We start from the raw sequence: 27342 nt of genomic DNA, 5'->3' as shown, positions 1-27342 counted from the left end.
ACTCCTCGGAGCACAGGTCTCTGCCAGGCCTGCTCGCTTACCCAGGGGAAGCTGCGTGGGGGTACAACAGACGGTGAACCTGTTCACATTTGTGGCATCCCCTGTGGGCAGAAGTGAAAGCGTTTTTGGAGGTGCGCTCTACAGAGGCCCTTGGGTTCAGGATTTATGAAATTATTTGCTAAACAGGCCCCTCCCACAAACTTGAGAAGCCAATCATAGCCAATTGGAATGGAATCTGAAAAATCTGACAGGTATATCACATTACTCCAGAGATCATGTGTATTGTGAATTGATGTGTGTGAGTTTTGGACAAAATGTGTAGTAGTAGTTGCAAAATGGGTGTTTTGAAGGAGGTCATGGGCAGTTGCCTCATAGTTGATTGGCCAAAAGGTGAAGCGCCCTGTTATAGTACCACTATGAGGCAGATTTTAAGAATGTGGGGTGGAGGTTCTTCCTTGGCCTACTAGGAATGAGCGTGCAAAGTTTCATTGAATCTAAACTTGCCCTTTACCAGTGTGGGGTGATTTGGTCTGTTATTTACAGTAGCTGCTGGTGTGGTGACCTCTCGTAGTCTCTTGCAGACTAGCCTGAGGCTACGAGCTCAATCCATGGTCTTGAAGGGCGGACCCAAACACAGCCGCCTGGATTTGTGCGTGGCTTCCGATTGCTTCACCAATCTATGTCCCCGCCTCCCCTCCCCTCCCCCCCTCGGCCTGTGCAGGGAGCACGCTGACGTCACCTAATTTAGAGCGACGCCCCTCTGCACTCTGATTGGTTAGGAGATAACAAGGTCCAAGACCATCGTTCCTGCATCGCTCCCCCAGGCTTTTTTTCTTTTGTAACAAAAAAAAAAGCCTGGGTTTCCGAGGCTACTTGCAGACTGACAAGGAGCCGTTGGCAGAGAATTGTTGTTCCAGCCTCTTAGAGAACTGTTGTTTGGCCTGGTTTAGTCATAGAATCATTTTTCACGAGTTTTATTTTTAGATGAACCTCATCTTACAGCCACTCATGTACTTCAAGTGGAACATATATCTTAGGTTAGCCTACAGTTGCCCTTTCCATTTTTTGGGACAGACTCTTGTTTATAGTTTCCTGCAATTGAGGACAGTAAGAGATATTCAGCAACTCATGAACCCTTGCGTACTTTTTCTGCGCCAATTCCCCGAAAATAGCAGATCTACAAGCTTGCAATGTGTCGCATTTGTTACGAGCTCGTAGATCAGCTATTTTCGATTTAGAGATTTGGTGTAGAGGGAACTAGTGGACCTAGTATAGAGCCCTGGGGGACTCTGGTCAACTAAGAATAAAGGGTTTAAGTGGTTTAAAGGTTCTATGACATTCATTTTCACTTTTTTTTTTTCCAATGTTTTATTTGGGGTTTTATGACCTCAATTACACCCAAAAAACCTGAACTTAGAACATTCAGTGGATTTTCTGTGGTCTGGGGTTTTCTGAATAATTAGGCTGAAAAGTAATCTGAGCTTGGCCCTTCGACAGTGAGGTCACTGTCGAATAATCCCGCCCACTCTCCTCCTCGCCCCTCCCCTCCCCTATCCTTTCCTTTGGGGGGGGCGGAGCAGAGGCGATGATTGACAGGCAAAATCCCTCACCAGCGACACCCGCAGGCAAAGATTTATTTTTTCATTGCAGTTGAAAAGGCTTTAGAAATGTGAGAGAAAAACACCTGCCATGGATCACTGGAATGGAATTTTCACTTAAAACTTTTTGTACACTTTTGAAGGACCAGGACAAAGACTTTGAATGTGGTGTAAAAGTGAATGTCATTAAACCTTTAAGACACAGCTCTGGTAGATAGTGTCTTCTAAGCGGGTTAAACGGTTTCCCTTTAACAGCAGATGGTATTTGATCTCCAATAGCAGTAAACAAAATGTGTTCATTAGAGATGAGTAGGTCTGCTTTATAATTCTATCATTACATCCCCAAGTCACAATAAATTCCTTATGTGGGGTGGCACAAGGTTCTGAATGGGTATGGGTAAATGTGTATGTATTTCCTCTGGGGATACTGATACTGATTCATAATAACGATGTGCATCTGCATAACAGCTGCAGGAAATCAAGTAAATTGTATTGATATTTTTGACAGGTTTGCCCATCTGGTAACCAGGCATTTTCCACTCATTTAGGTTCAGGGAAGTCTACAGAGTAGAGATCAAGGACATTAAAGTGAAAATGGCGAGTCAGAGTCTCACAAATAAAAAGAACAGTGTTGTCTGTGTGCGGGCTAGTTCATCACACTGCAAAACTGCTTCTCTCAACCTCATTTTAAAGCAGTTTTATTTTTATGTAGACTATGAAGAAGGTTTTAAAAAATCCATAATTGTTTTTCCACCTGCAATAAAAGAACCCCCTCCTACTTTTAAACAGTGTGACTATGGTAGCAACAGGGAGGAGTGCACCTTTCTGTTCATCTGCTGCGCGAGAATAGGAGCTGTCTGGGTGATGGCCATTATGGTTCCAACTACTGCCTGAGCATTCGCTCCGCCGGGATCACTGAAGTGTTGGAACTAACAAGCTCGGGATGCAGACGGTGGATGCACAAATGGGATTTTTGTCCTGAAAGCGTCTGGGTATGCTCCCCTGTCTTCAGCGAGGCGGGACAGACCGAGGAGAGGCAGTTGGGACTGAATTGTCTAAGTTATGCGCCGGCAGAATTGAGACGATTAGATCTGATAATCTGGCTAATGATCTACTCTGGGGTATAGAATTGAATGAGCGCTCCATGTGTGCGGGCCCTCCTTTATATTCTCTTTCACAAGGGCTCACTCACAAGTAGCAAAGAGAAGACCGTAATGTGCCAGAAGACATGCAATCGTTTAGGATTAAGCACAATCATGGATGCGCACACATACTTTATGGAAGCACACAGGCACATGCCACAGCCACTTCTCTGTTCAAACACGCATTTACTGTATACATGCAAGGGAAATGCATTCACACATACAGTACACACGCACACAGAGACACTCTCTCTCACACGCGCACACACACACGCACACACACACACACACACACACACACACACACACACACACTCACTCTCACACTCACGCACACAGTCAATGCTCCCACGGCCTCAAGGTCCGAGCTCAGCACGGATTAAAAGATGTGTCATTGATGGACGAGGCCCCTAGCTCCTCCCTCTAAGGCATATCATAGTGGGCTTGGGAGCAACCTACTTCATTTCACTAGCATAATGGGTAAACAGAGTGTGATCAGTCCAATTACCCTCTCGTCGCAGAGGCGTTCTGGCGGGATTGGCCCGCGGAGATGGATAGAGAGAGCTGTCAATGTGGGAGAGAGTCACAACAGTAGCGGCACCTGCTGCCTGGAGCCCTCAGTTGTATGAATCTCAATTTGTTTGTACAGCCGTGCAGGAAAACAGTAGCCAAGAAGTGCGCCCTCTGAGGGTGGGTGCCACCGGCTGCCCCCCTCCGACTGCTGCTCTGTGCTGTCTGTGGATGTAGTGGTGTGGTTTTCATCAAAGAAACCAGCCAATGCTGGGTCCTAGCCCTAATGTTATCCACCCACTGTATTGTTTTCCGCTTGGTTCGCGGCGTGCTTGACTTTCAAGGACTTTGAAAGTTTTTTTATTTTATATTTTTTGACATCTAAGTAATATTTCACACTTGACTGTTGCAGGATTTTTTCCCTTCCTCCTCATAAATAACTAACTGCAAAGGTTGCTTCACATGTTCTTGCAAGTTCTTTGTGGTTACCTCTGAAAGACTCACAGATCCTGAATAGATGTACGTAACCTTGACAGAGTGAAGTTATTGCTTCCAGTTAATCTACCTCACATCTGCCCTCACATTAAATAGACTTAATTGGATAGGCTCTTTTATTTGTCCTGTTCTTGTGATCCAAAGACATGCTAATCAGCCCTTAAGAAAATCGAAATCTACCTTACTCAGTGTCCTCCTGGACTGTGGCTATAGCTGATGAAATATAAACATGCATTTGGCTCTCTATCATTGAGTATGATGACATACTCCCCCCCCTTCAATTCTGAGAAAAATAAATATTGCTGTCTTTTGAAAGATTGAGATAAATTCACAGTGAGAACTAACAGAGAAAGTAAAAATTACCTATCAGGATTCAGTTGAGTCCGATAATTGAATGTAATACCTTTCAAATAGCATATTGATTGAAAGAAGACTCTATTTTTCAAACACAGGGAGTTAAAAAATAAATCTCTTTGTTGTTTATTTTTTTTACAGCGCAAATTAATGAAAGATGCTGTAGCCTACAGAATGATGCACATTGTAATGAGATGAAAACACGTTTGACAGAGGTATACATTGTGCCGTGGGGCGTGGGAGCATGAGGCATCAGGTAGATGACAGGGAACATGACTTCAAAGAAATATTTCTTATCTTGGGTCTTTTTACATAAAAATGGCACTTCACGTCTTGCTTTTAGTTGACTGAGTCCACCAATGATAATGGTGTGACTGAATATTAACACTTGTTCCATGTGATTTGACAGAGAGAGAGAAAGAGAGAGAGAGAGAGAGAGAGAGAGAGAGAGAGAGAGAGAGAGAGAGAGAGAGAGAGAGAGAGAGAGAGAGATGTTATCACGATCATGTCATGATTTATTATCTGGCAGTCCTCAGGTGAATTCATTGAAATATACTGCATCTCTTTTTACCTCTAATATAATCTCTGTTGGCCCCACCTGTCCAATCAAACACAGTACAGTAGAGGAATTTGGACTAGAATGCTGAAGGACAATACATTGACCATGGATGTAAAGTGCTGTTTTTCTCTCTCTATGGCTCTATCCATCTGTCTGTCTGCCTGTCATTCTTTCTCTCCCCTCTATCACTCACTCTATCACACACACACACACACACACACACACACACACACACACACACACACACACACACAGGAACTCCCCTTTTCAGTACACTGTAGGAATCTGGGGCTGCTGTAAAGAGTGCTGAAGGATATCACCTGGAAGTCCTTTATCCTCCCTCCTCTGTCTGTCTGCCTCTCTCTCTCTCTCTCTCTCTATCTCTCTCTCTCTCTCTAATATGCATAAAACAAACACATGTCAAGTACAGAACAGATATAGGTAGGCAACATTAATCTACTCACTGATTCATCATCATCTGTTTGGTAGATGGGCCTATGTATTGCAGTACTTCTTGTCTTAATTAATGTAGCCTATATCGGTCAACCATGAGCCTAAAATCATCATTGTTCAACAGCTCCGAATTACTTCTGTGGCAATATCTCCCCGGGAATCAACGTCCTGGAGGGGTCTACTCCTTGGGCTAACATTGGCTGGCATAAAGTTTTACATGAATAATTATTGGAAAATTTAAAAGAAAAAGCAAACACCCACTGGGTCTGTTCAACCTTGAGGTTGGCAAAATCATGCGTTTTGAGTGTTTATACATGCAGCGTTTGGAGATCCCTGCTTGTCCTCCACAACACCGGCTCTGACAATTCCTGCAGTCAGTCGGGCGCGTTTGCATGATGCGCAGCGCCTCCCCAACTAGTGCCCTCACTTTGACAAAGTCCTGGACGAGAGCGGGTCTGCTGAAGTGCATGGTTCTATTGGTCCGAATGGAAAAATCTATCTCAGATGTCCAATGTCCCCGCGCAGTTGAATTGGTTTATATACAGATTATCACATTTTTTTCCCTTCTAATTTAAAGTAGCCTATAGCTACCGAGATCAGTTTGGGTGAAAACAATGTTCGGTTTGTGGTCATTGCGCTGTCTGTCGCTTTTGGCTGTCGCCTTTGACCCTTTTCGTCCCAAGTCAGAGGCACACGCGGAGATAATAAGTTCTCCGAAAACGATCAACAGACTTCATCACCGCGCGGAGGTAATGCTGCCTTTGGGGGGACGCACGGCGCTCCTACAACCAACGGGGGTCAGAGAAGTGGCAACAAAGCCCTACAACAAAACACATTTCACCAATGGTTACGATGAGATGGAATCGATCATCTCCGGACTCGTGGAGGGAAACTACGCTAGAGAAATACGAAAAGACTTAGAAAGGAGACTTGGGAAGAAGGAGGTACACGCTGGGACGCACCACGCGAGCGCTGAAAAGCTACCGGACAGTTCCGAGCGTTTCGTGGCATCCCGTGGAAAGTACGACACGTTGTCCGAGGACAGCCGTGTGGCGTTTTTACCAGAGGACACGATTCGCGACGGGAGACGGAGAAAAACTCGCAGCGTGGCTACAACCGTCGCCGAAATGTTGGATAGGAGTACGGCTGGGGAGACGCTGGCCGGAGAGAGGGCTTTGGAGACGGCGCAAGGTGTTTACAACCCGAGAGCCGAGTATCGACGCGTCGGAGAGGAAAGCAGCAGGGGTCCGTCCAACAACCCGAGGCAGAACGAGCCGCAGCTGGACACCTCGACCTTTGCGCTGTCCGGAGACTCCGCGCACAACCAGGCCATGGTCCATTGGTCTGGACACAACAGCAGTGTGAGTTTCACATGTTCACAAAAAAAAAACACACTGTCACAAATGACACTAATCTGTCACAAAATGTGCAAGAATAATGCAGACTTTTTTTGATTAAGAGTGTAAATCAGTAAAACGGTTAATAATATCTGTAAAATATAAGACCGTATAAAATAAGTCCGTCTGGGTGGGGTGGTTTATTGGCTTAATAATCAGCCTACATCATTACGCACAGCTGTCGCCCATTGAACGCCATTCCCGTGAAGGAACACAGTTTTGTCACTAATTCAAATCTAAAAAATGCACAATATTTATTCACAAAAACCCATCATATAATTTTATAACCGCATTTTATTTATTTATAGGCTATATTGTTTTTTTGTGAAGAAGTCACGTATTGCGCGCCGTTTCGTGCCGACTTACAGTTTGACTGTGTGTGATATTATTGTCTCTACAGTCTCTGCCCAATAGTTTGCCCCAAACAATAATTACAATGAAGAATCTGTCACAGCCCACAACTTTTAATTGATAGTTAGCTTGCCACAGCAGGTCGATCCACTCGACACTGAGTTATGGAGAGGTGGAAGCATTTTGAACATACCATTAGGCCATAATCAAAACACATTAATTATTTATGAAATAATCAAGTTCTTGTATTCACAGGAAGGTGCAGCTGCTGCAATTAAACGGGATTGCGCCCAAAGTGACACGATCTGACACTGATGAGACACACTGACTGTGACCTTTTGGCAAATGAAGTATGACTTTGCCTTTGACATTTGGCTCACAAACTTAGTGGGTCTAATTGCTCGGTTGAATAAGCGTCGCGATAGCTTTGTCGTCAGTAGTATAACGTAGCTTTTTAAGGCTCCTTAATTTTCACTAGCACAAATTGGATTCGATATCAACTGTGGACTTGCACAGTCAGGGAGTAACCACTGAGTGTCCTGGGGTTATAACTACACTCACTCACCCACTCTCTCTCTCTCTCTCTCTCTCTCTCTCTCTCTCTCTCTCTCTCTCTTTCTCACACACTCTTTCTCTCTCTGGCTCACTCTCATATTCCCTATTTCTCTCACATGAAGATATTGCAAAGCATACATACAGGAGGCAGAACATTAGGCTATTATAAATAACAAATCTATCTATCTGTGTTTATGTGTGCTATTGTCTATATAGTGGTGTTATTGTTTCTCAAAGTTTCCATTGAAATGCATCAAAGTTTCATCTATTATAAATGAACCTGTGAAGTATTACAGTGTCACATTACATACCTTTTTTCCCCCACATCAATAAGTTTCACACCCTGTAATGCATAATTTACATTTGAAGTTTACTCAGCCAGCTTTCTAGATTTGTGGGACCCAAAACAAAATTATGGAAGTGATTTGAAGGCCTACAGTTCATGTAAGATTTAGAGCTGATACTAAATTATAATTATTGTCATATCACTGACACAAAACCCAATGTTATAGATGTAACACTGCTTGAAAATGATAAAATGGCTGCGTGAACACATACTGTACACCTCACTCCCAAAGGCAGAAAGCTTAAGAGGGAGACTTCACTGGTAATTTCATCCAAGAAGTAAAACTGATAGAATAAACTAGAACTGATAGTAGTATCATTATGTCAGTAACTGTATTTGATATTAAACATTTGATTGAGCCTATGTGGTATCTCACATCAGGGGATATTTGTTTATATTAACAATAGATGGACTCTCATAGGTCAAATCTGCATGTAGTATATTTGTTCCAAATGTCCAATGATGGCAGGTGTCTTGACAATATGATCATAATACAGATTTGAACATGTTTTTGGCCATTATGTTGTGGTTGGACATTAAAATGTTCCATTGACTGGTACAAGGAGCTCATTAAATTGATCCATCAAGCATACAACAGCAAGACATGCATTTTCGGCTAATAATTCACTATCTGTCAGATCAATATCTGTGTGTTCAGTTTGTAACATGGTTGTTGAGCTGAGATGTGGCTGTGCAGATGAATGATATTTTCAAACTGCATCTATGGGCATGTGGAACACAGACCCCCCCCCTCAACACACACACACACACACACACACACACACACACACACACACACACACACACACACACACACACACACACACACACACACACACACACACACACACACACAGAGGACAAAAGCCTGTGGCAGATGATTTGGTTTGGTGGCGCTTGGTGTGATGCATTTGTCAGCAGTCAGTGATGTTATAGACGCTGGGTGTGATGAACAACTTGCACATACTTGGTTTTGCTTCTCGGTGACAGACGACCGGTCTAGGATGTTAGGGCACTTAATGAGTGTCCTGATTGACGATAACCACCCATTCATAGCTCTTTAGCTGTAAGAGATGTCTGTTGTTGTGCCTTGCTGAACCAGTGTCCATAATTATGCTGGGGGTGAGTCTCTGGTCAATCTCAGTGGTCAGGTATCTGAAATTGGACTCTTGCTCCTGGTCATCTGAAGGGGGAGTGGGGATGGGGGAGCGTTAGATGAGGCCAGCTGCTCCTGTTTCCTTCGATATAAATCTCTTGGGTTTTTGTCATGTTTAAGTCGGAGGTGCTTAGAGACAGCCCAGCCTGTCAGTTCTCTGTTACGTTGTGTTGTTTGTTGCCAGAGATGAAGAATCAGACGAGCCACCTGGGTCATGTCATAGACGTACTTAATCAGAACGAGGCAGTTATTATTATGGAACATAATCTCATCTGAATAAATAGAGAATATGCCAGCGCCGCCGGAGATGGCTCGGCCCTGGGGGATGCCTGCGTTTATAATCGCTTCATTACGCAGACAGCCATTCAGTTGCGCATGCCACGACCGGTTGCAGGGAAACTCCTTGAGCCATAAAATGAGAGTGCTGGGGTGGGCTCGCAATTCACAGAGCTGTTTGTGGTTGTTAAAAATGAATGAAAAGTTCAGGAATCAGAGTCCTGGAAAGGGCCCTGTCTGGTTTCATTGAGATATTGAAGTTAAAGTAACAATGCTTTTTATTTGGCTTATTTTCCTCATCACGCCTCCGCTTTAAATGACCCACAGACCATTCTGAAGTAGTATTACCTTTAAGTTATAATCCAGGGCAAGATTCCTGAAAATCCGCTTAAAACATATATAATACTTCATTTTATGACGAATAGCAAAAATAGTTGATCTACAAGCGCGTAAGATGTGTTGTGAGCTTGTAGATCTGCTCATTTTGCTTATAACTATTCAAACAGTGTAAATGTTTGAATTTCTTTTATAATTTTGGAAAATGTTCTCAAAATAAGGACACAGGGTTTAATGTGGTTGAATGAAAACTCATGTGATGGTCAGATTATGTATGTACTCATATACACAGTAAACTCCTGAGTATTACAGTAGTTTAACTCTGAGCATTTAATTGAATACTTTCTGTCAACCTGAGTAGACATCATGGCCTCTGCCTGTCAACATTGTATTCAGTTCATAGTAAAGTAGATTTATTTAAAGTCATGCTTTACAAGTTCACAATTTCAATGCAAATTATCCATTGGCACACTCTGATCCAAATGTTTCCTCGCAAAGAGCATGCTGCCGGTCGCTTGGCATTATTTCGCTGCTGGTCCCCGAATTATAAATAAGCCTAGTACCCATGATTGGGCTGATGATTCTGCCCGTAAATTGTGAAGAGCGGCTAGCTAATCTAGCTACACTGAGAGGCTTTTCTTCATTGATTTGTGTGTATGAGCAGTGGCTGTCACAATGCTCCCAGGATGTACTGTGCACGTACGTACAAGTACATGCGGCACACACGCAAACGCGCGCGCGCAAACACACACACACACACACACACACACACACCCGTGCGCACATATCGTCACTTTCGGGTGGAAACCTGGTATGCCCAAAACCGTTACTTTACAGAAGATTTTGAAAATTCATTGGATCCATTCCCATGGATCCAATGTCGTTACTTAGTTAATACTTTATATTGGTTCAATATTTATAAAACCCACAGACAGACGTAACTACTGTCACTTTCATTCGATTTTTTTGGGTCAAAGGTAGCAGATCTACAAGCTCGGAACTCGGGCGCGACATGTTTTGGACTGGTAGATTGGCCATCTTTGCTACTTTTATGTCACACTGTAGTATGAAGAAGTAGGGCATTAATTTATGAATAAACATTTAAATATGGAGATTTTCCGCCCGACAGCAACGATATACAGTATATACTCTAAAAGTGAAGGCCGACTAAACATGGGTTGGGTGTTAGCACTAGTCATTGCAAATAATAAACGTCTAGATCTTTTTTATCTCGAGGCGTTTGTGTCCCCTGCTAGCTGGGGGCCCCAGGGCACCAACCCCATAAGCCTGTTCATTAATCCGATGCAGCTCCAGCCTTTAGGGCTGCACCCTTCTGTGCTGTGATTCTAGGATGCTGATCGACACACTGCAGGATTCTACAAGAAGCCAGAGCCAGTAGCTGGTTCTCTCGAGTTGCACCCTGCGTGTAAGCAATAATTCAGAGAAAATTCCACTTCTTACTTCTCAAAAGGACATGCCTATGTGCCATTTTTCATGAATCATTTGTGTTCAGGGACCATTTGCATCACATCACCAGGGGCTCTCGGCACTTCTTCAGCACTCAGCTGTAGTTTTGCCTCACAAAGTGCATTTTAAGTATGGAAAATGCTTCTCATTGGTCGGTTCAAGCACACTCATGTCCTTGATTTCTTATCTCCGCTGCACACAGCACACACACAGAGGCACACGGACGCATGCTAGTACGCATGTGCTCGCACACAAGTGATGCGCATATTTAATAAGTGCTTGCATTGCATGTGAATACACGTGCACGCGCACTACGTGTGCCCACACACATACACACACTTTTATGTTGTGGATTTAATCAAAGTGATAAAGCAGGCACAGAATACAATTTGACAGGTTTGCATGTGATTAATTAGTTTAATAACTGTCACAGCATGGTAATGTGGACAGATCCTATAGCTGGGTTTGGGTCATGAAATTTATGCATTTTATTGCGGTAATCATCAAGTCACAATTAACATGTAAATGTGAAGATGTCTCCCAGTGTCAAGCTTTATGTGTCCCGTTGCCCCTTACAAATGCGGTTGCATTCTTTTTGTAAAGAAGCTACTAAGTAATTACAGCAAAATGCCATGGAGTGCTAGAGAATTTTAAGTCTTCAGTATTATCTGTCCCTCCCATCAGGATCAATATCTAAACAAATGAGCACATTAAGCGTCAGGGTGAAAAGCAGGAGAGGCAGGCGACATTATGCTATGACACACTCTGGGTGTTGAGACAGCACACTGCCTGGAGCGACACAGGGGCTTTAGGTACTATCATGTTTAAAGATAACCGTGGCTGCTCAGGTGGCAGTCAAGTTGGTGTGTGTGTGTGTGCGTGTGCGTGTGCGTGTGCGTGTGCGTGTGCGTGTGCGTGTGCGGGTGGGCGTGGGTGTGTGTGTGTGTGTGTGTGCGTGTGCGTGCATGCGTGTGCATGCCTTGCAGTGGTGAAATAAGTACCCAGATGCTTTACTTAAATAAAAATAAAATTAAAGGGCCTAAATTCAAATATTTACTTGAATAAAAGTGCACAAGTATTGGCTTAAAAATGTACTAATTACGCTAAGCCCTAGTTTAGTGCTGCATTAAGCTCTCTTATGTTTTTTATTAATAATCTAAATCTGCAAAGTAACAAGTAATAAGTAATTCAAATAATTGTAGGGGAGTAAAATCTATGCTATTTGCCTCTGAGATGTAGTGGTATGAAATATCAAAAACTGAGTACAGTACCTCAAAATTGTACTTACAGTAGGTACTGTACTTGAGTACAAGTGTGTGTGTGCGTGCGTGCGTGCGTGCGTGCGTGCGTGCGTGCATGTGTGTGTGTGTGTGTTGGGGAGTTTTACTGCAAACGTACTGTAAATTTTAGACTGCATTTTGCATTATATATATTACATCTTCCCTCCCAGGGACTGCAGATGGAAATTAGCCATCAACTATGTGGTCCAAAGATTCTCCTCTCTTCTGAGAATCTTTTACATGGTTCCTGATTAAATAAACATTAAACATTAAATTCTAATAATAGCTTAACTTGAAAAAAAACTATATAATAGGAAAAGAGATTATTAAAAAGAAAAAAGCAACGCACACCAACAAGTCTTTGTGAGGTGCAGACAATCAGGTGAAATATGGAAAACAGGAATACAAGTTTCAGATGCAATTAAAATTTGTATTGTATATATTATATATATATTTTCATATTTTGTCCGTAGCCTTTGTGAATGTCTATAACAGAGTGCATGCAAGGTCACACATTTATGTCAACCAAAAGATTACACATAAAACAAAATTAGAGCAATTGGGTACTGTTTCTTTTTTCCCCTTTTTGTGTAGCCTTGTAGGCTTACTAATGACCTGTTGATGTATATTGACTTGTACAAACTGCATTGGCCCTGTCTATCAGGCACTGCAGTCAAATTAAAAACACATTTAACAAGGTCAAAAGGTTAGCAGCAGTATAATGAAGTTAAATTATTTATAACAGCGTTAAAATTATAATAAAACTAGAAAAGTGCACTCCTGCGCACAGATCTCCGTCAGACCGGGTTGCCTAACCAGGGCTGTGTCAGTCGCAGGTTGTCAGGATATGAGGAAGCAGCGGGGGGGAAGTAGTTTGTACCGCAGATGGTTTGTAGCGCCTATGGGCAGAAATGTAAGCGGTTTTGGAAGTGTGCTCTATAGAGGCCGCGCAACATGCAATTCAAATGGGATGATTGGATGTTGCATTGAACTTAATATGCTGTTTTCATAAGAAATAGAATACATTTACGATTTTGTGACTCTAATTACAGGCAAACAATATGGGAAAGTATTTGTGCCTAATTTGGTCATTTTGGTGGTGGGGGGGTGGGGGTTGGTCCACGTGTCTGCAGCGAACAGCGGTTTGTAGCATTTGTGGTTCTCCCTATGGGTGGAAGTGAAATTACTTTTGGCTCTGCGTTGTTTACAGAGTGATTCAAATTCGGGGCCGATCGGATCAGTTACCAATTTGTGGCATTTTTTGCAAAAGAGCCCGCAAACTTTGGAAGCCAATCGTAGATTCGTAGCCTGATACTACATCTTGATCACATGACTCCACAGATAATCTGTATCGATTTGTGTAAAATGCTAAATGATGGAAAACCTAGTCAGGCAGAAATGGGTGAGGTCTATATGGGAAGTTGCGTAATGTTCCAAGGAATCTAGAAAAAAGGGAAAAAAAGGTTCAAGAGTTTTAGGACAAAACGTGAAGTGGCCTGTTAATGTGCAACCATGAGGCGGATTTAAAAAAAAAAATCCCTTCACTTCCAATTCCATGTACCAGCTCTCATACATATTTTGGTTTTGGGGTATTTGACACTGAAGTGTACTGTGCACATACTGTACATGAAATTTGTCCTCTGCCATGAACCCATCCTAACCATTAGGAGCACAGTCAGTGCCATTAATATGGCTCGGGGAGCAGTAAGAGATAAGTGTCATGCTCAGGGACACTTTGACACATAGACTGGGCGGATTGGTGGGCAAACCGACAAACCTCTTATCAGACGGCTCTTTACTCACTCAGCTACAGCCGCCCATAATAAATTTCCCTTCCATGCACATATGCATTCTGGAAAATAACATGAACCGTGAGTAAACTTTGTCAGTCAATGTACTGTACTGTAAATGAAAATATATCCAACTAAACTGTTTGATAACCCATTAAGACCTGAGGCCGATTCTACACATGTCTTCTAAATCCTAACAGTTTTCTGAAAAACGTATGTTCCTATATCAGTGGTTCTCGAACTCAAGGACCCCCATCTCAAAATGTTTTGTTCCAGGGACCCCCCAGAAGCAAAGATTTGAGTAATTCTTTTTCGCTTTAAACAATATATATATTCCAAGATTTGCACAAATTCTCACGATTTTTCAAACATAGCAGATCTACAAGCTTATTGCACGGCACAAAGTGACGCACTATGAGCTTGTATATCTGCTATTTTTTAATAGCCAAAGTATAAAATATGGTTAAAGAGGTTCAAAATCTAAAATGACAGATGCTTTCCCGGTTTTAATGGGATAAACATAGTGCATGGTTTTGTTTTCAAAAATTTGATAATATAAACTAGAAATTGATTAAATGGCTAAACAGGAATGACAGTATGACACTAACACTATTACAGGAAATCTAGACTTGCTGCCAATTTAAATGTTGCATAGGACTGTCCTGGTGGGATGTCAGCTCCTCGTACCTCTTGTGTACTAGCATCAACACTTTTTTCAATTGCAACATATTTTTTTTATCACACAACACGGCCGTGACGCAAACTATAAGTTAAGCCTTATGTGGAGCAAGCACCTGGCATTTTATTCACACACCCATTCACACATCGACGGCAGAGGTAACCATGCAAGGAAACACCCTCATCGGGGGCAATTAAAGATTCCGTGTCTTGCTCCAGGATACTTCAACATGAAGCCAAGAAGAGACATAGATCGAACCTCAATAGGCCACTACACCACCTGAGCCAAAAAAATCCACTTGAGGGATTTTATGTTAGTTTTTAATGGATAATGATGTCGTGATGATTATGCTCATGGCGAAAAAGATTCATGGATGAGGTTAGTATAGAGTTAGTATCCACATTCAGGTTAATTCCCTTCACCCTAGCTGGTGAACTGGTTTGCAATGTGAAACTTTGGTAGAATCAAGTCACTGTAATTCCCAACATGTCAAATACAGCTGCTTGGTCAATGCCCCAGGAGTCCCTGACTGACGCCGTGAATGACCTCTATAAAGCATATTTTTTACTGTATGTGCACGCACGGTACTCCATTACACTTCTATATTAGACAGCAAAGACATAACAAGTCAACCATTCACATTCACGTGAATTGGAGGAGGATGAAGCTGACGACGCTGCCTCTTTATGTTCAGCCGTATCAGTCACTACGGCCCGTCCCATCCAGCCATGACCATGAGTCACCGTTAAAGGAGTAGTTCACCCAAAAAACTACTTATTTTCTATCATTTACACACCTCATGAAGCCTTGAATTCATGGAGATTTCTTTGCTTTTGTCACATTCCTAAGCCAATTTGATGACCGGTTGAGTTTCTGGTAGGAGACTCAAAGAGTCTCCTTTTGACCGATGACCCGTGACAAAGGATCCGACAAAGGATTTAAAGTCGACTCATTCCAATTACAGGGCCTCCAAAGAGTCCTGGATTGCTATGTGTTCAACAGGGATTTGTCATACAGACTGAACATTTGATTTCCTCTGTGTGTGTGTGTGTGTGTGTGTGTGTGTGTGTGTGTGTGTGTGTGTGTGTGTGTGTGTGTGTGTGTGTGTGTGTGTGTGTGTGTGTGTGTGTGTGTGTGTGTGTGTGTGTGTGTGTGGGGGGGGGGGGGGGGTGTGTGTGGGGGGGGGTGTGTGTGTGTGATGGAAGTAGAAATACTTATAAAAGTGAAAATAAAAAGGTTTTAATACACAAATAAAAGTCCGGTATTAAATATGTACTTGAGTAAAAGTAGAAAAGTATTCGCATTAAAATATACTTAAGTACCGAAAGTAAAAGTTGTCATTTTGCAGACTGTCCTATTTCATAAGTTTGTAGATCTGCTGTGAAAATAGCAGATCTACAAGCTCACAATGCGTCGCAAGGCGACGTGTTGTAACTAAACTAAACCAATTAACTTGTAACTAAAGCTAAACTAAATAAATGTAGTAAAAAGTATAATATTTTGCCTCTGAGATGTAGTGGAGTAGAAGTAATAGTATTGAAAATTGGAAAGTAAACATTCCTCAAAAGTGTACTTTACACCACTGGTAAGACCTCACCTGAGACCCCTGTCTCTCTGCCCTGTCTTCATTATGCTGCTGTCCTACTACTCCTAAAAATATATATAAAGGTCCTGAACATATATCCCATTTTAACCCATTTAAACCGGGAACGCATCTGTGTAACCACATTATTTTGTGCTTTGGCTATTCAAAAATAGCAGATATACAAGCTCATAGCGCGGCACCGAGTGCCGCACTGTGAGCTTGTAGATCTGCTTTTTTTGAAAAATCATGAAAATGTGAGCAAATCTTTGAATATATATATTTAAAGCAAAAATGTTTACTCAAATCTTTGCTTCTGGGGATTCTACAAATCCTAAACAGTCTATCCTAATCCTAAAGTCTTCTAAAGCATAACAGTTTGAAAAAACCTATGTTGCTATTAATCAGTGGTTCTCACACTGTTTCATGTCAAGGACCACCCAAACTTATATGTATTTGGCCGCAGACCCCCATCTCAAAATATGTTGTTCCAGGGACCCCCCAGAAGCCGTTAAAAAAAAGTCGCTTTAAAAATATATATATTCAAAGATTTGCACAAATGTTAACGATTTTCAAAAATATCTGCTATTCAAAAATAGCAGATCTACAAGCTCATTTTATATCTTCTATTTTTTAATAGCCAAAGTATAAAATAATGGTTACAGTGGTTACACGGATGCGTTCCCGGTCTTAATGGGTTAAAACCAAAAGCATAAACCTCCGATGTTTATAAGACATCACACCCTGCAGCTGCACCTGCCTCTCTTGTCTCTGCTCAGCTGCTTGTACCTGCATTCTCCTGATAAAACCATGTATGATAATTGGAGCCAAGTAGACTATAGCTAAGCTATTGTTTTGTTTTACTTTTGTTTTGTGGACAACGTAAAAAAATGCTTACTTTCACTAGTTGTTTTGAAATTGCATTCACACTTCTACCGTAGCGTTTGCAAAATTATTGGATGGTTGACCAAGTCTGAACATGCTTGTTCAGAGGGAACAATCTAACAACTTGACCCGAGTCGGAGATCAATAGCTAGAGGTTAATTAATCTAAGCTGGGAAAACATTAGCCCTGAGTTAACACGAAACTAATTAACTCGTTCTATCCTCTTATAATAATATGATGTTAAGATCGTTTGCTCATGCTCACTCATCATAGTAAAATGAAAAATCCCATTTTCTCTAGTAAGAGACGACCCTGAATTAAATGATTCATTAACCCATTTCAACTGGGAACGCACCTGTTTGTCATTTTTAGATTTTTTTGGGCTATACAAAAATAGCAGATATACGTGCTGCGCTACAAGCTTGAAGCTATTTATTTTTTGAAAAATCGTGAAAAGTCTTTGAATATATATTTACACTTTTAACTCAAATCATTGCTTCTGGGGGGGAGGGGGGGTCCGCGGGCAAATACATATAATTTTGGGTGGTCCTTGACATGAAAAAGTGTGAGACCTACTGATTATAGCAACATGAGTAAATAAAATATTAAAAACTGTTTGTAGAATCCCCAGAAGCAAAGATTTGAGTAAACAAAAAATCACAATAAAAAAATTGCAGAGCTTGTAGATCTGCTATTTTTGAATAGAAGTATAAAATAATGGGTAAAATGATTTACACAGATGCGTTCCCGGTTTGAACGGGTTAAAGCAAGAATAAGATGAGCAAGTGCGGATTGAGGTGAGGAACCTGGGGAAGGATGAGACTCAGAGTGGGGGTGTAGTCTCAAGAGCTGGCAGCTCTGCTCTGGAGCTGTCGGGTCGTCGTGGCTCCTTTTCTGAACACTTACCCCCCCGTGGGTTCCTAGAGTGCGAGAGGATAGTGGTAGAGAGCGAGAGGACTGAGAAGAAAAGAGAGGGTCGGGGGAGTGTTGTGATATTGGATATTGGTGTGTTATTAGGAACAGGGAGTGCCTGTGATACCCAGTGGCCAGAGTGGTGATAATACGAATTCTTCATGGTATGGCACTGGTCAAAGAAATTTAGACGGGAGTCAAGAAGTCCTTCTCTGTGGCAGTTTATTGTACGGATCGATCCGGGGAGTTCTCCACAGAACACATTGAGAATACAGGGGTTTATATATGCTTTCCTCACACAACATTGGTCAGTCACACACGCAAGATGCTTTGTATTCATCTGGGGTCAACATGTGGTATCAATTACAGGCCGACCTTTACCGAACCTATAGAATAGATCATGAACATTCTATGCAATTAACTCGACAATGAATATCCTAAACTAGACATGGTAGATCTTAAACATATATATAAAGTTTGCATACTAACAAGTGGCAACAACGGAAGACCAAAAATGTTTGGACTTCATCATTACATCACTCATGTAGCCATGAATGAGTTCCCAGAAGTCCCCTGGTGGTTCATTTCAATAAATGCATCAATTTACAATATTTATGAAGCACACCGACATGTGTATGTAGTTACATCACTATATCCTAAATAGAAATATAACATTTACTAATATTTGAGTGTGAACAGCTAATGTTACCTGCCTCGTTGACATATTTTAAGCCAAGGTTACATTTGTTACCTTAGTAACAGCTGTTGCAGCTGTTTATTTGTTTAAATTGTGTATGTGTGGCGGAGATGAGATAACAGAAATAATAACAGAAATATGTCATTTTCAAACACTGCATTTGCACTTTTTGAAAAACACTACACCATTGGGAAGCTTAATGTTTGTTTTATTAAAATTAAGGAACAGATTTAAGGCTTTTGAGACTTGGGGTAGAGGGTGAGGGTGCTGTCTCATTGCAGGGAGTCTTGCAGGCTCCATTGAATCCCCCTGTGGCTCTTATGACGTGAGAGAGTGAGAAAAAGACAGGAGAAAGGGTTAGGCACACACTTGGATGGGAAATTGCTTTGGGAAATGAGGTGTGGTCATTGTGCCCCAATTTAAGTTATGGAACTTAATATGTATTATTATCAACAACTACTTTTACTGCTGATATTTTATTTAACAAAGTGTGACAAGTGGCATGGGAATTTGTATTAAGTTGTCTAACGTTCTTGGTGTTTTATTATTTAATGAGTGTATACAGTACATACTGTATTCATAGCCAGTATAAAGTGGTCTTTGTACCCGAATACTGTGCATTTCAACCACTATGGGATATGTGGGCTGTTGTTTGTGGGAAATAAAGTCTCTCAGCAGGCATAGTTTGAGGCAGACCAGTTTGTCTAAAACAAAAAGGGCAAGACTTTGCTAGACTAGAGCTATTCCCACCAGATATAATTATATTATATCATTAAGTATGAACTCTTAATAATTACAGTAATATTTCTTATTTTGAAGTGATATAATATTTCAAGAATATATCAGTGCCATGTTCTTACATAATTGTAATTAGAGCAATGTGGAGTATGTCTGAGTGTGACCTTTTATGTTTTATTGTTATTATTTTACATTGCATGTTGGTTCCCTGTAACTTATGGTTAACATCAGTGTTGTGCTGGTGTTGTCCTAATGACCAATAACCTCAGTGAAGTTAAAATGCTGATTATGTTTAGAACAGTGCATCATTTAGTTACTACAGTTCCTTATTCACTCAGAGGGGATAAAATGCCAAGATGCTTAAGTAACTATACTCAAGTAGCCTACTGTACTTAAGTACAATTTTTAGGTATTTTTTACTTTACTGGAGTACTTCCAATCTTCTACTCCACTACATATCAGAGGCAAATATTGTACTTTTTCTCTACTACAATTATTACTTACTTACTTACTTTAAACACTAGTTACTTTGTAGATTTGATTATTATTACAAATCATACAGTAACCACCCTACATACATTTTGGCCATTTGAAAATAGCCGTTCTGCTATTTTCAAAATAAATTTAAACATTAGATTTTTTTTTAAATGGGACATTCTGCATAATCTACTTCAAGTACATTTTGATACCAATACTTTTGTACTTTTACTCAAGTAAATGTTTAATTCCGGACTTTTACTTAACAGAGTATTTCTACATTGCAGTATTGGTACTTTTACTTAAGTAAAAAAAAAAGTACTTTTTCCACCACTGCCTGCGGGAACGCACCCAACAGCCCCCCGTGTCCCGCCTGGCAGCACAGCGTCGGATGCACTGGTACGGCCACGTCAAAAAACTCCCTCATGAACACCCTACACATGCTATCCTCCACTTTGACCCAAAAGCCGTCGGCTGGAAACGCTCCCGCTGTGCCCCCCGCACTCGATGGATCGATGTCATTACTAGGGACCTACACCAAATGGGCCTGTCGCTGGTGGAAGCCGAGCCCCTATAACACTGGACCGACCCAAATGGAGAAGATTGGTGAAGCTGATTGGCTCTATGCATTGGTGTTGCCCCCGCCACCGAGCAAGAGACCTGATGATGATGATGATGATGATGATATTCACGCAGATGCTGACTGTTAAATGATCAGCAGCAGATTTACGGTGGTTCATCCACGCACTGGCATGTTGCACCTTAATCCCATGTACAACGCATTGACTTTTGTCTTTTTTAGTGTGTTTTTTCTAGCACCTTAACTAACGTCGATAAGTATATCATGCACAGTATACATCTGCTGCTATGCTCACCCACCTTTATATCTTATCTCAGGTACCATATGTAAATATGTTGATAACTTGATAAGTTGATTTCCTTTCCCCCTTGCCCCCCCCCCCCCCTTCTTCTTCCCGATACGATGGGAACTATGCACGAAAAAAAAATGCACCCACTGTTTTACTCCTGTAAACCTGTGATGTGACAATAAAGCTGAGTCTGATTCTGTACTGAAATGTTACCTAAAGAGTTAACCGACCAGACTGAAAATGTTTTAAACTCCGAGTACATTGTGTACTAACCTTTTCAACACAGACCTCTACAGTACATCGCCTACATTGTCTAACAGACCAAATAAACTGGCACCATTGTGTTGGATGTTGTCCCACTCATGTACGTACGTGTACTGTGTGTGTACGCACGCATGTGTTTGCGTGTTTGTGCCTGCGTGTGTGTGTGTGTGTGTGTGTGTGACATCAGTTCTCCATTGTGAACATTAATCTAATTTACCTTATGCTTTCTATGCATCAAATAACAGTAAGTTAACCATGCTCTGCAGTGATGGTTGATGTACAATTTAACGTCTAGATGTAGCCTAATCGTTACCATAGGAATCTATTGCCAACAGTTACTGTAGGCTACATCTAGATTTAAAATTCTACAACCAGGTGTAGTAAACACAAAATAATAATGAACTAGAAAAAGTGCTCCTCGGAGCACAGGTCTCCGCCAGGTCAGGTAGGTTATTGTGGCCTCCTGGTGGCGCTATAATAGGCCAATGTAAAAAGGATGCCATTTATTCTTAGGTCGTTCACGGCAATTGGACACTGCATTCATGATTTGAGGCATTTTGTTCCAAAAAAGTTTTTTGCTAAAAGGGTGGCATTTCTTCCTTGGCCTAGTGGGAATGTGTTTGTGAAATTTCACGGAAATCGCAAGCTGCGTTTTGTTCAAAATGGACCAATCCTGCAAATTTTGGAAGCCAACCTTAGCCAATGAGGATGGAATATGGGAAATCGGACAGATCCGTGTTGATCACATGACTATAGAGATACTGTGTACCGATTTGCATGACGTTTGGATAAAATCTGTAGGAGTAATGTAAAAAAATGGGTTTTGCACAAATCGGCCTCCAGGTGGCGCTATAACAGGACCATGTGAAAAAGGCAAGAGGTTCTGAATTGGCATCCAGGGAGTGTGTGTGCACAGTTTCGCAGCGACCGGGCCAACAGTGCCAGAGATTAGCTGCTAACACACAGAGAGGACGGACGGACGGACGGACGGACGGACGGACGGACGGACGGACGGACGGAGGGTAAAACATACTCTCTCGCCATGCCTTTCGGCCTGGCGGAGACAATAACAATACCACCTATTGATTACATGTGTAGGCAAATGAAGAGCAAACCTAACAGTAGGAGGCTGGTATGATGTTAATATTGCATGAATGAAATAATTTCCTACAATATAACATGCATCATATCATATCTCTCCATGTTAAAAACAGTTCCATTTTTAACAAATGGAAAAAAAAATCCTACACCCTTATAGCAGGTCCAGTTATTAATCAGCACCCAGCTAATGTGTTAGCATATCTGTTAATGTTACCTAAATAAATCTACTAATTTGGTGAGGGATGGTCCACTAACATGCCTCATTTGTTCATTTGATTAATATGTGCTGATAAAATCAGTTTTTTATACGTCTTACCGTTTTAAAAATGCATCACGCACAGTCTGATCTGCTCCAGCTCTTATTGCACTGCTAGTGTTTGATGCTATCTTCCAGGGACTAAAAACAGTCCCTATGATCCGGAAATTACCATGAAAAAATTGGTCTATTGGAGTGAAGGGAGTTGTTGCCACTCTGTCTTTTTACACTATGGTAGAGGGTGGTCGAATTAGTTATCAACTTCATTTCACTAGTAAGAGAAGTTAGAACACAGCTCTACTGATTTTTAAAACATTTATTAAAGGAAGAATACAATTTGTGAGTACTTCTGTTGTTTTAGTTGTTCTTATCTGTGTTTTATTCCACTGATTGAATTTTTATTTGGCTAGGTTTCACTTGTAGAAGAATCTCATACAGACTACCACAGCTCATACATGCATATTGGCAGTCCAAGTGTGGAGGGCCAAGCAATGACCCATTGGTTTTTGGTACCCTATTCCAAACCCCTGTATGTTAATACCTGTTAACTCTCTTTTTTGCAGTTTTTTTTATTCTTAGTTGTATCTATTCTCTTTCTTTCTGTATCTGTCCTCTGTTTCTACAGTAACTGCACTACTACCATGACATGAATTTCTCTTGTGGAATAAAGATATCTAAAGTGCTGCGTAACTAAGATATTGGATGGTAAAAACAAGCATTTCAGTGCCAATTAAATATAAAGCATTAATTGCTATATCCGCCAGGTGGAGATTATGTTTTTTATGTCCGTCTGTGTGCGTGTCTGTGTATCCGCCTGTGAATCTTGGACCAGCTAATCTCAGCAACCGCTTGACCGATCGGCGTGAAACTGCACGCACACTCCACACTTATTATTATATTTCCCCCCCGCAGCAGCCTCGTGCCCTGGCGGGTGCACCCCGCGACTGACGCAGCCCTGTCTAGGCCTGGTGGAGATCTGCGTTCAGAGGAGCACACTTGTCTAGTTTACCACTTTTTGTGCACTAGCAGCTGGGGCTGTGGTTCGCTAGAGGAGATATTTACTTCAATGCCGCCGAAGTAGCTTTGAAAATATCACAAATAAGAATCAGACAGACCATGTCAAATTTTGTTTTCTACTAATGGGACTTAATGTTGTTAGCAACAAAGAGAAGTCACATCTGCTACATAGCATAGATATATGCACTCATGCTCTGTGTGTGTGTTTATGCTGTCTCTAGCTGGCACTGTAGCAAACACAGGTAACCTTTGTTTACCCAATCCCTCAACTGAAACAATATGAAGCCATTCTACAGTCATTTCTTTACATTTCTTGGGACTCTAAATGGACTGAATTGATTGCTGAAACCTCTTAAGCCTGAAGAATCACTGGTATATGACCTGGGTTTAGTAGTCCAGAGGATAAGCAAACAGACAAAGAGCAGACTAATGGGGAAAGAGCCGTTCAGTGGAGTTTGCTTGATGAAAAACAGCATCTCCCTGATTCCCGGGAGTATCTTTTCACTCAGAAAAGCACCAACAATCAATTCAGACCAGAGATGAAATGAGGATAGAGCATCCAGAGAAAATCCTCAAAAAACAAGGTTGCCTCTTCTTGCTAAGTGCTCCACTTTGAAGAAATCATCACTAACCCACAATCAAGATATGTTTTTCTCTCCATGCCCACTTGAAATGCAGTTTTATTTTGCCCTCACTGACAAGCCTTAAAGTAATGTATGCAAATTTTGCAGCTCGAATTTCCTTTTCTCTGCAGGTGTTTCCTTCAAAATTATTTCTAATAGATGCATGATGAATATATTTCTCATTAATATTAGCAAAGCAAAATGTCTCAAATTGGAGTCCTGTCTTTAGGGTGTAGTTTGTACTTAGTAGTCTCTTAAGTTTTAAGATAGTTTTGTATTGCCGTCATTTTGGGGGCGAGAATGTTGCGTTTTCAACCACATTTGGCTTCAAGGACAAAAGAAAAATTATGTTCACTGTAGCATGCTCGGTTGGTGAGGGTTTTCCCCGTTTATTGCTGAATAAATAAATTGATATCTGTGCTGTATAACAGACGTGGAATGGGTTGGCTAGGATGGTTGGAATTTATATATATTTAATTGACTGGGCCCATGAAAACTCAGCGTTTAGTCAAAAGTACACAGTAAAATCCAGATTGTTAATTTAACACTGAGAGTGTACAAATGGACACATTATTTTTTTCATTAACACTCCGGATTGTGTTGTCAACCATTGCTTTGTTGCCCTTGGCTTCTGTCTTAATTTCCTTAATGAATTTGGGAATGTAACAAGTTTAACAACAAATCAGATGTCCCCAGGGTTGGCTCTGATTGGTCAGTACAGTCAGTGTAATGCTACAACACACAGTCCCAGCTGGCACCATTTCCCTGCCACCTGCCAGCTTCTGGTGTTTGATAATAGCCTAGAATGCATTAAGACCACACACACACACACACACACACACACACACACACACACACACACACACACACACACACACACACACACACACACGCTACAAACACCGAATTGGCATTGTTTGGTCCTTCTGTCTAAACCCAGAGCTTCTTTCCAATCTCCCATCTCCTTTACCAAATGTGCGATATGCAGGATGCCCATACACTACTGTATGTGGGCAGTGTTACACTGTGTTGCAGGTACAGAAAGAAATGACATCAAGAGTAGAAGGCTTAGGGCCCATTAGTCTCTCCATTTGTTCTCACATGATGAGTTGGCAACGCAATACAGGTACTCTTCTCTCTTGCGGTCTCCCACGTACACCGAGTTGCCGCGTGTCAGGGGTCCAATTAAATGAAGGGCGATGTCTGGACCTAGAGGAGATGATGTTTCACTGAGCCATTTGATGGATTCAAACCCCTCTCTTTTGCCTTGGTTTATTGAATCACACAAAAACTGACCTTCGGACGATGCTGCCCTACAGCTAACAGAAGTACAGTATGTGGCAAGCTGTTGGCATATCAGTAAATGTTTAAATTTATGGAATCATTTAGTCATTGTCGTGTCGAGGTGCTGGAAGTTCAAGCCCTACGCACACACAAAAAAATGTCTCATCAGTTTGATATTCCAGTGAGGGTATCGTAAAGGCAGGGGGGTTCTCTCCCAAGGGGTGGCTTACTCTACATCCAGTTTTATTCTCAGCAATTTATCAAATCTAATGCGTATTCATGAGAATGCAAATGTGTATCATTTTTACACTGAACTTCTCAGAGGATGCCAAAGGTAACTGGTACTATACTCAGACATGCAAAAGTGTCACTTTTCAGCTACAGTCACCTTTTTGAACCCAAATAGGGCAATTGTGTGACACCTGACCCGAAAGAAAACAACATGTTGTCACCTTTTTCACCTCTGGGCTGTTTGCATGCCTGTATACTGTAGGCACGTGTCAATACGTCTCTGAGTAAATATTTCATGAGCCGTCAGCCGTGCCGTTACAAAGAACCCTTAGATCATTCACTGATATCAACTTGGGGGTCCCTTGGAAATTAATTTAGATCCTGCAGTAATCCCTGCCGGGTAGGTTCAAAAACAGAGGCAGATTTACATGAAAGTGGCTGTATTGTATTAGTTTGGTGCATTTCTAGAGCGAGTCCCTACGAGCAGAAAACAAATAAAATATGAATCAGGAGGTGTGCTTTGTAATCAGTTTAGAACTCCCAACCCCCTCCTACCCAATTAGAGAAAGATAATATTTGAGGGGTGCTGTTAATGATGCTTCGCTCGGGTGAGCAGTAGGGCATATTGTTTTAATGCAAACTGAGACTATGGGAATGTTATGGGGGTTCATGGTGTGGTCGTGCACAGAAAATAGCAGATCTACAAGCGCATGACAAAATGGCAGCGGAACGCATCTTGAGTTTGTAAATCCGGAATTTTAAGTGTTCATGGTGTGCAACTAAGTATAAATCCAAACCGAGGGCTCTGTGAAAACTCCTTTCTCCCTCAGCAGTGTGGTGGTGTGATGCCTTGCACAAAGCATTTTACAGCGTTTACCTTTTTAAAAGAAATGCACTGGGTGGTTTGGAGTCAGAAGTGGATCAGCCGAAAAAAAACTTTCACACAGACACCTTTGTGTCTGTGTGTTTGTGTTCAGGCGCGCACGTCTCTCTGTCTGTCTGTCTTTCTGTTGGTTTGCTTGTTCATGTGTGTGAAGAACATGTGCATGCATGCGTGAAAAGCCTGTGTGATTGAAAGTCATGTAGGTGGTGTGTGTGGTTGAGATGTATACGTCCAGCTGATCAAATGAAAGTATATGGCTGTTGCCATGGAGGCTGTCTATTCAACCGTCCAAACACCCCAAATCTCTGCATGCTGGGGAAAACAACACCTCACTGTGATATGCCTTTTATGTGTTCCTTCCTATCTATTTGCATGCTGGATAATAATAAACAATTTATGGGGATTCACAATGAAAATGACTGAATGAATAAATACATACATACATAAATAAATATATAAATAAAATAAGCACAACTGAGCAATTGGAAAGTCAGTTAAAAGATGAATGAAAAAAAAGAGGACAGAAAAAGAATAAAGACACGAATAGAATGTTTGGATAAAGGGATGAGTGAACTCTTGAATGGGTGAGAGCCAATCTAAAAAATATATATTTCTTGACTTTCCTGAGGCAAAGCTCTCTTTCCTCGCATCAATAAAACATAAACATGAATAAATGCACTGCTTTTGGCCTTCCAGGGTCCTTACTTAATTTCATGTACACAAGTGAGTGATGATATGCATGGGAAATTGTATTTACCTAGAGGGCTCAAAATAATTCC

The 27342-nt window shown here is 41.4% G+C and overlaps 1 protein-coding gene across 1 annotated transcript in view; it reads left to right on the top strand.

Moving 5' to 3' along the window:
• Window positions 1–5968: 5968 nt before the first annotated feature.
• Window positions 5969–27342, top strand: part of LOC308100602 (VPS10 domain-containing receptor SorCS3-like) — a gene marked incomplete at its 5' end in the record, with an annotated part of 53882 nt that continues 32508 nt past the window's right edge. The window contains one exon of the mRNA XM_080449669.1: window positions 5969–6472. Coding sequence (XP_080305795.1) covers window positions 5969–6472 — 504 coding nt within the window. The remainder of the gene's footprint in view (window positions 6473–27342) is intronic.

Source organism: Gymnoscopelus braueri (genome assembly GCF_963280865.1).
Source record: "Gymnoscopelus braueri genome assembly, chromosome: 14".
In the NCBI taxonomy this organism is placed as follows: domain Eukaryota; kingdom Metazoa; phylum Chordata; class Actinopteri; order Myctophiformes; family Myctophidae; genus Gymnoscopelus; species Gymnoscopelus braueri.
The sequence above is the reverse complement of the archived record's forward strand: the minus strand, read 5'-3'. Positions and strand labels throughout refer to the sequence as shown.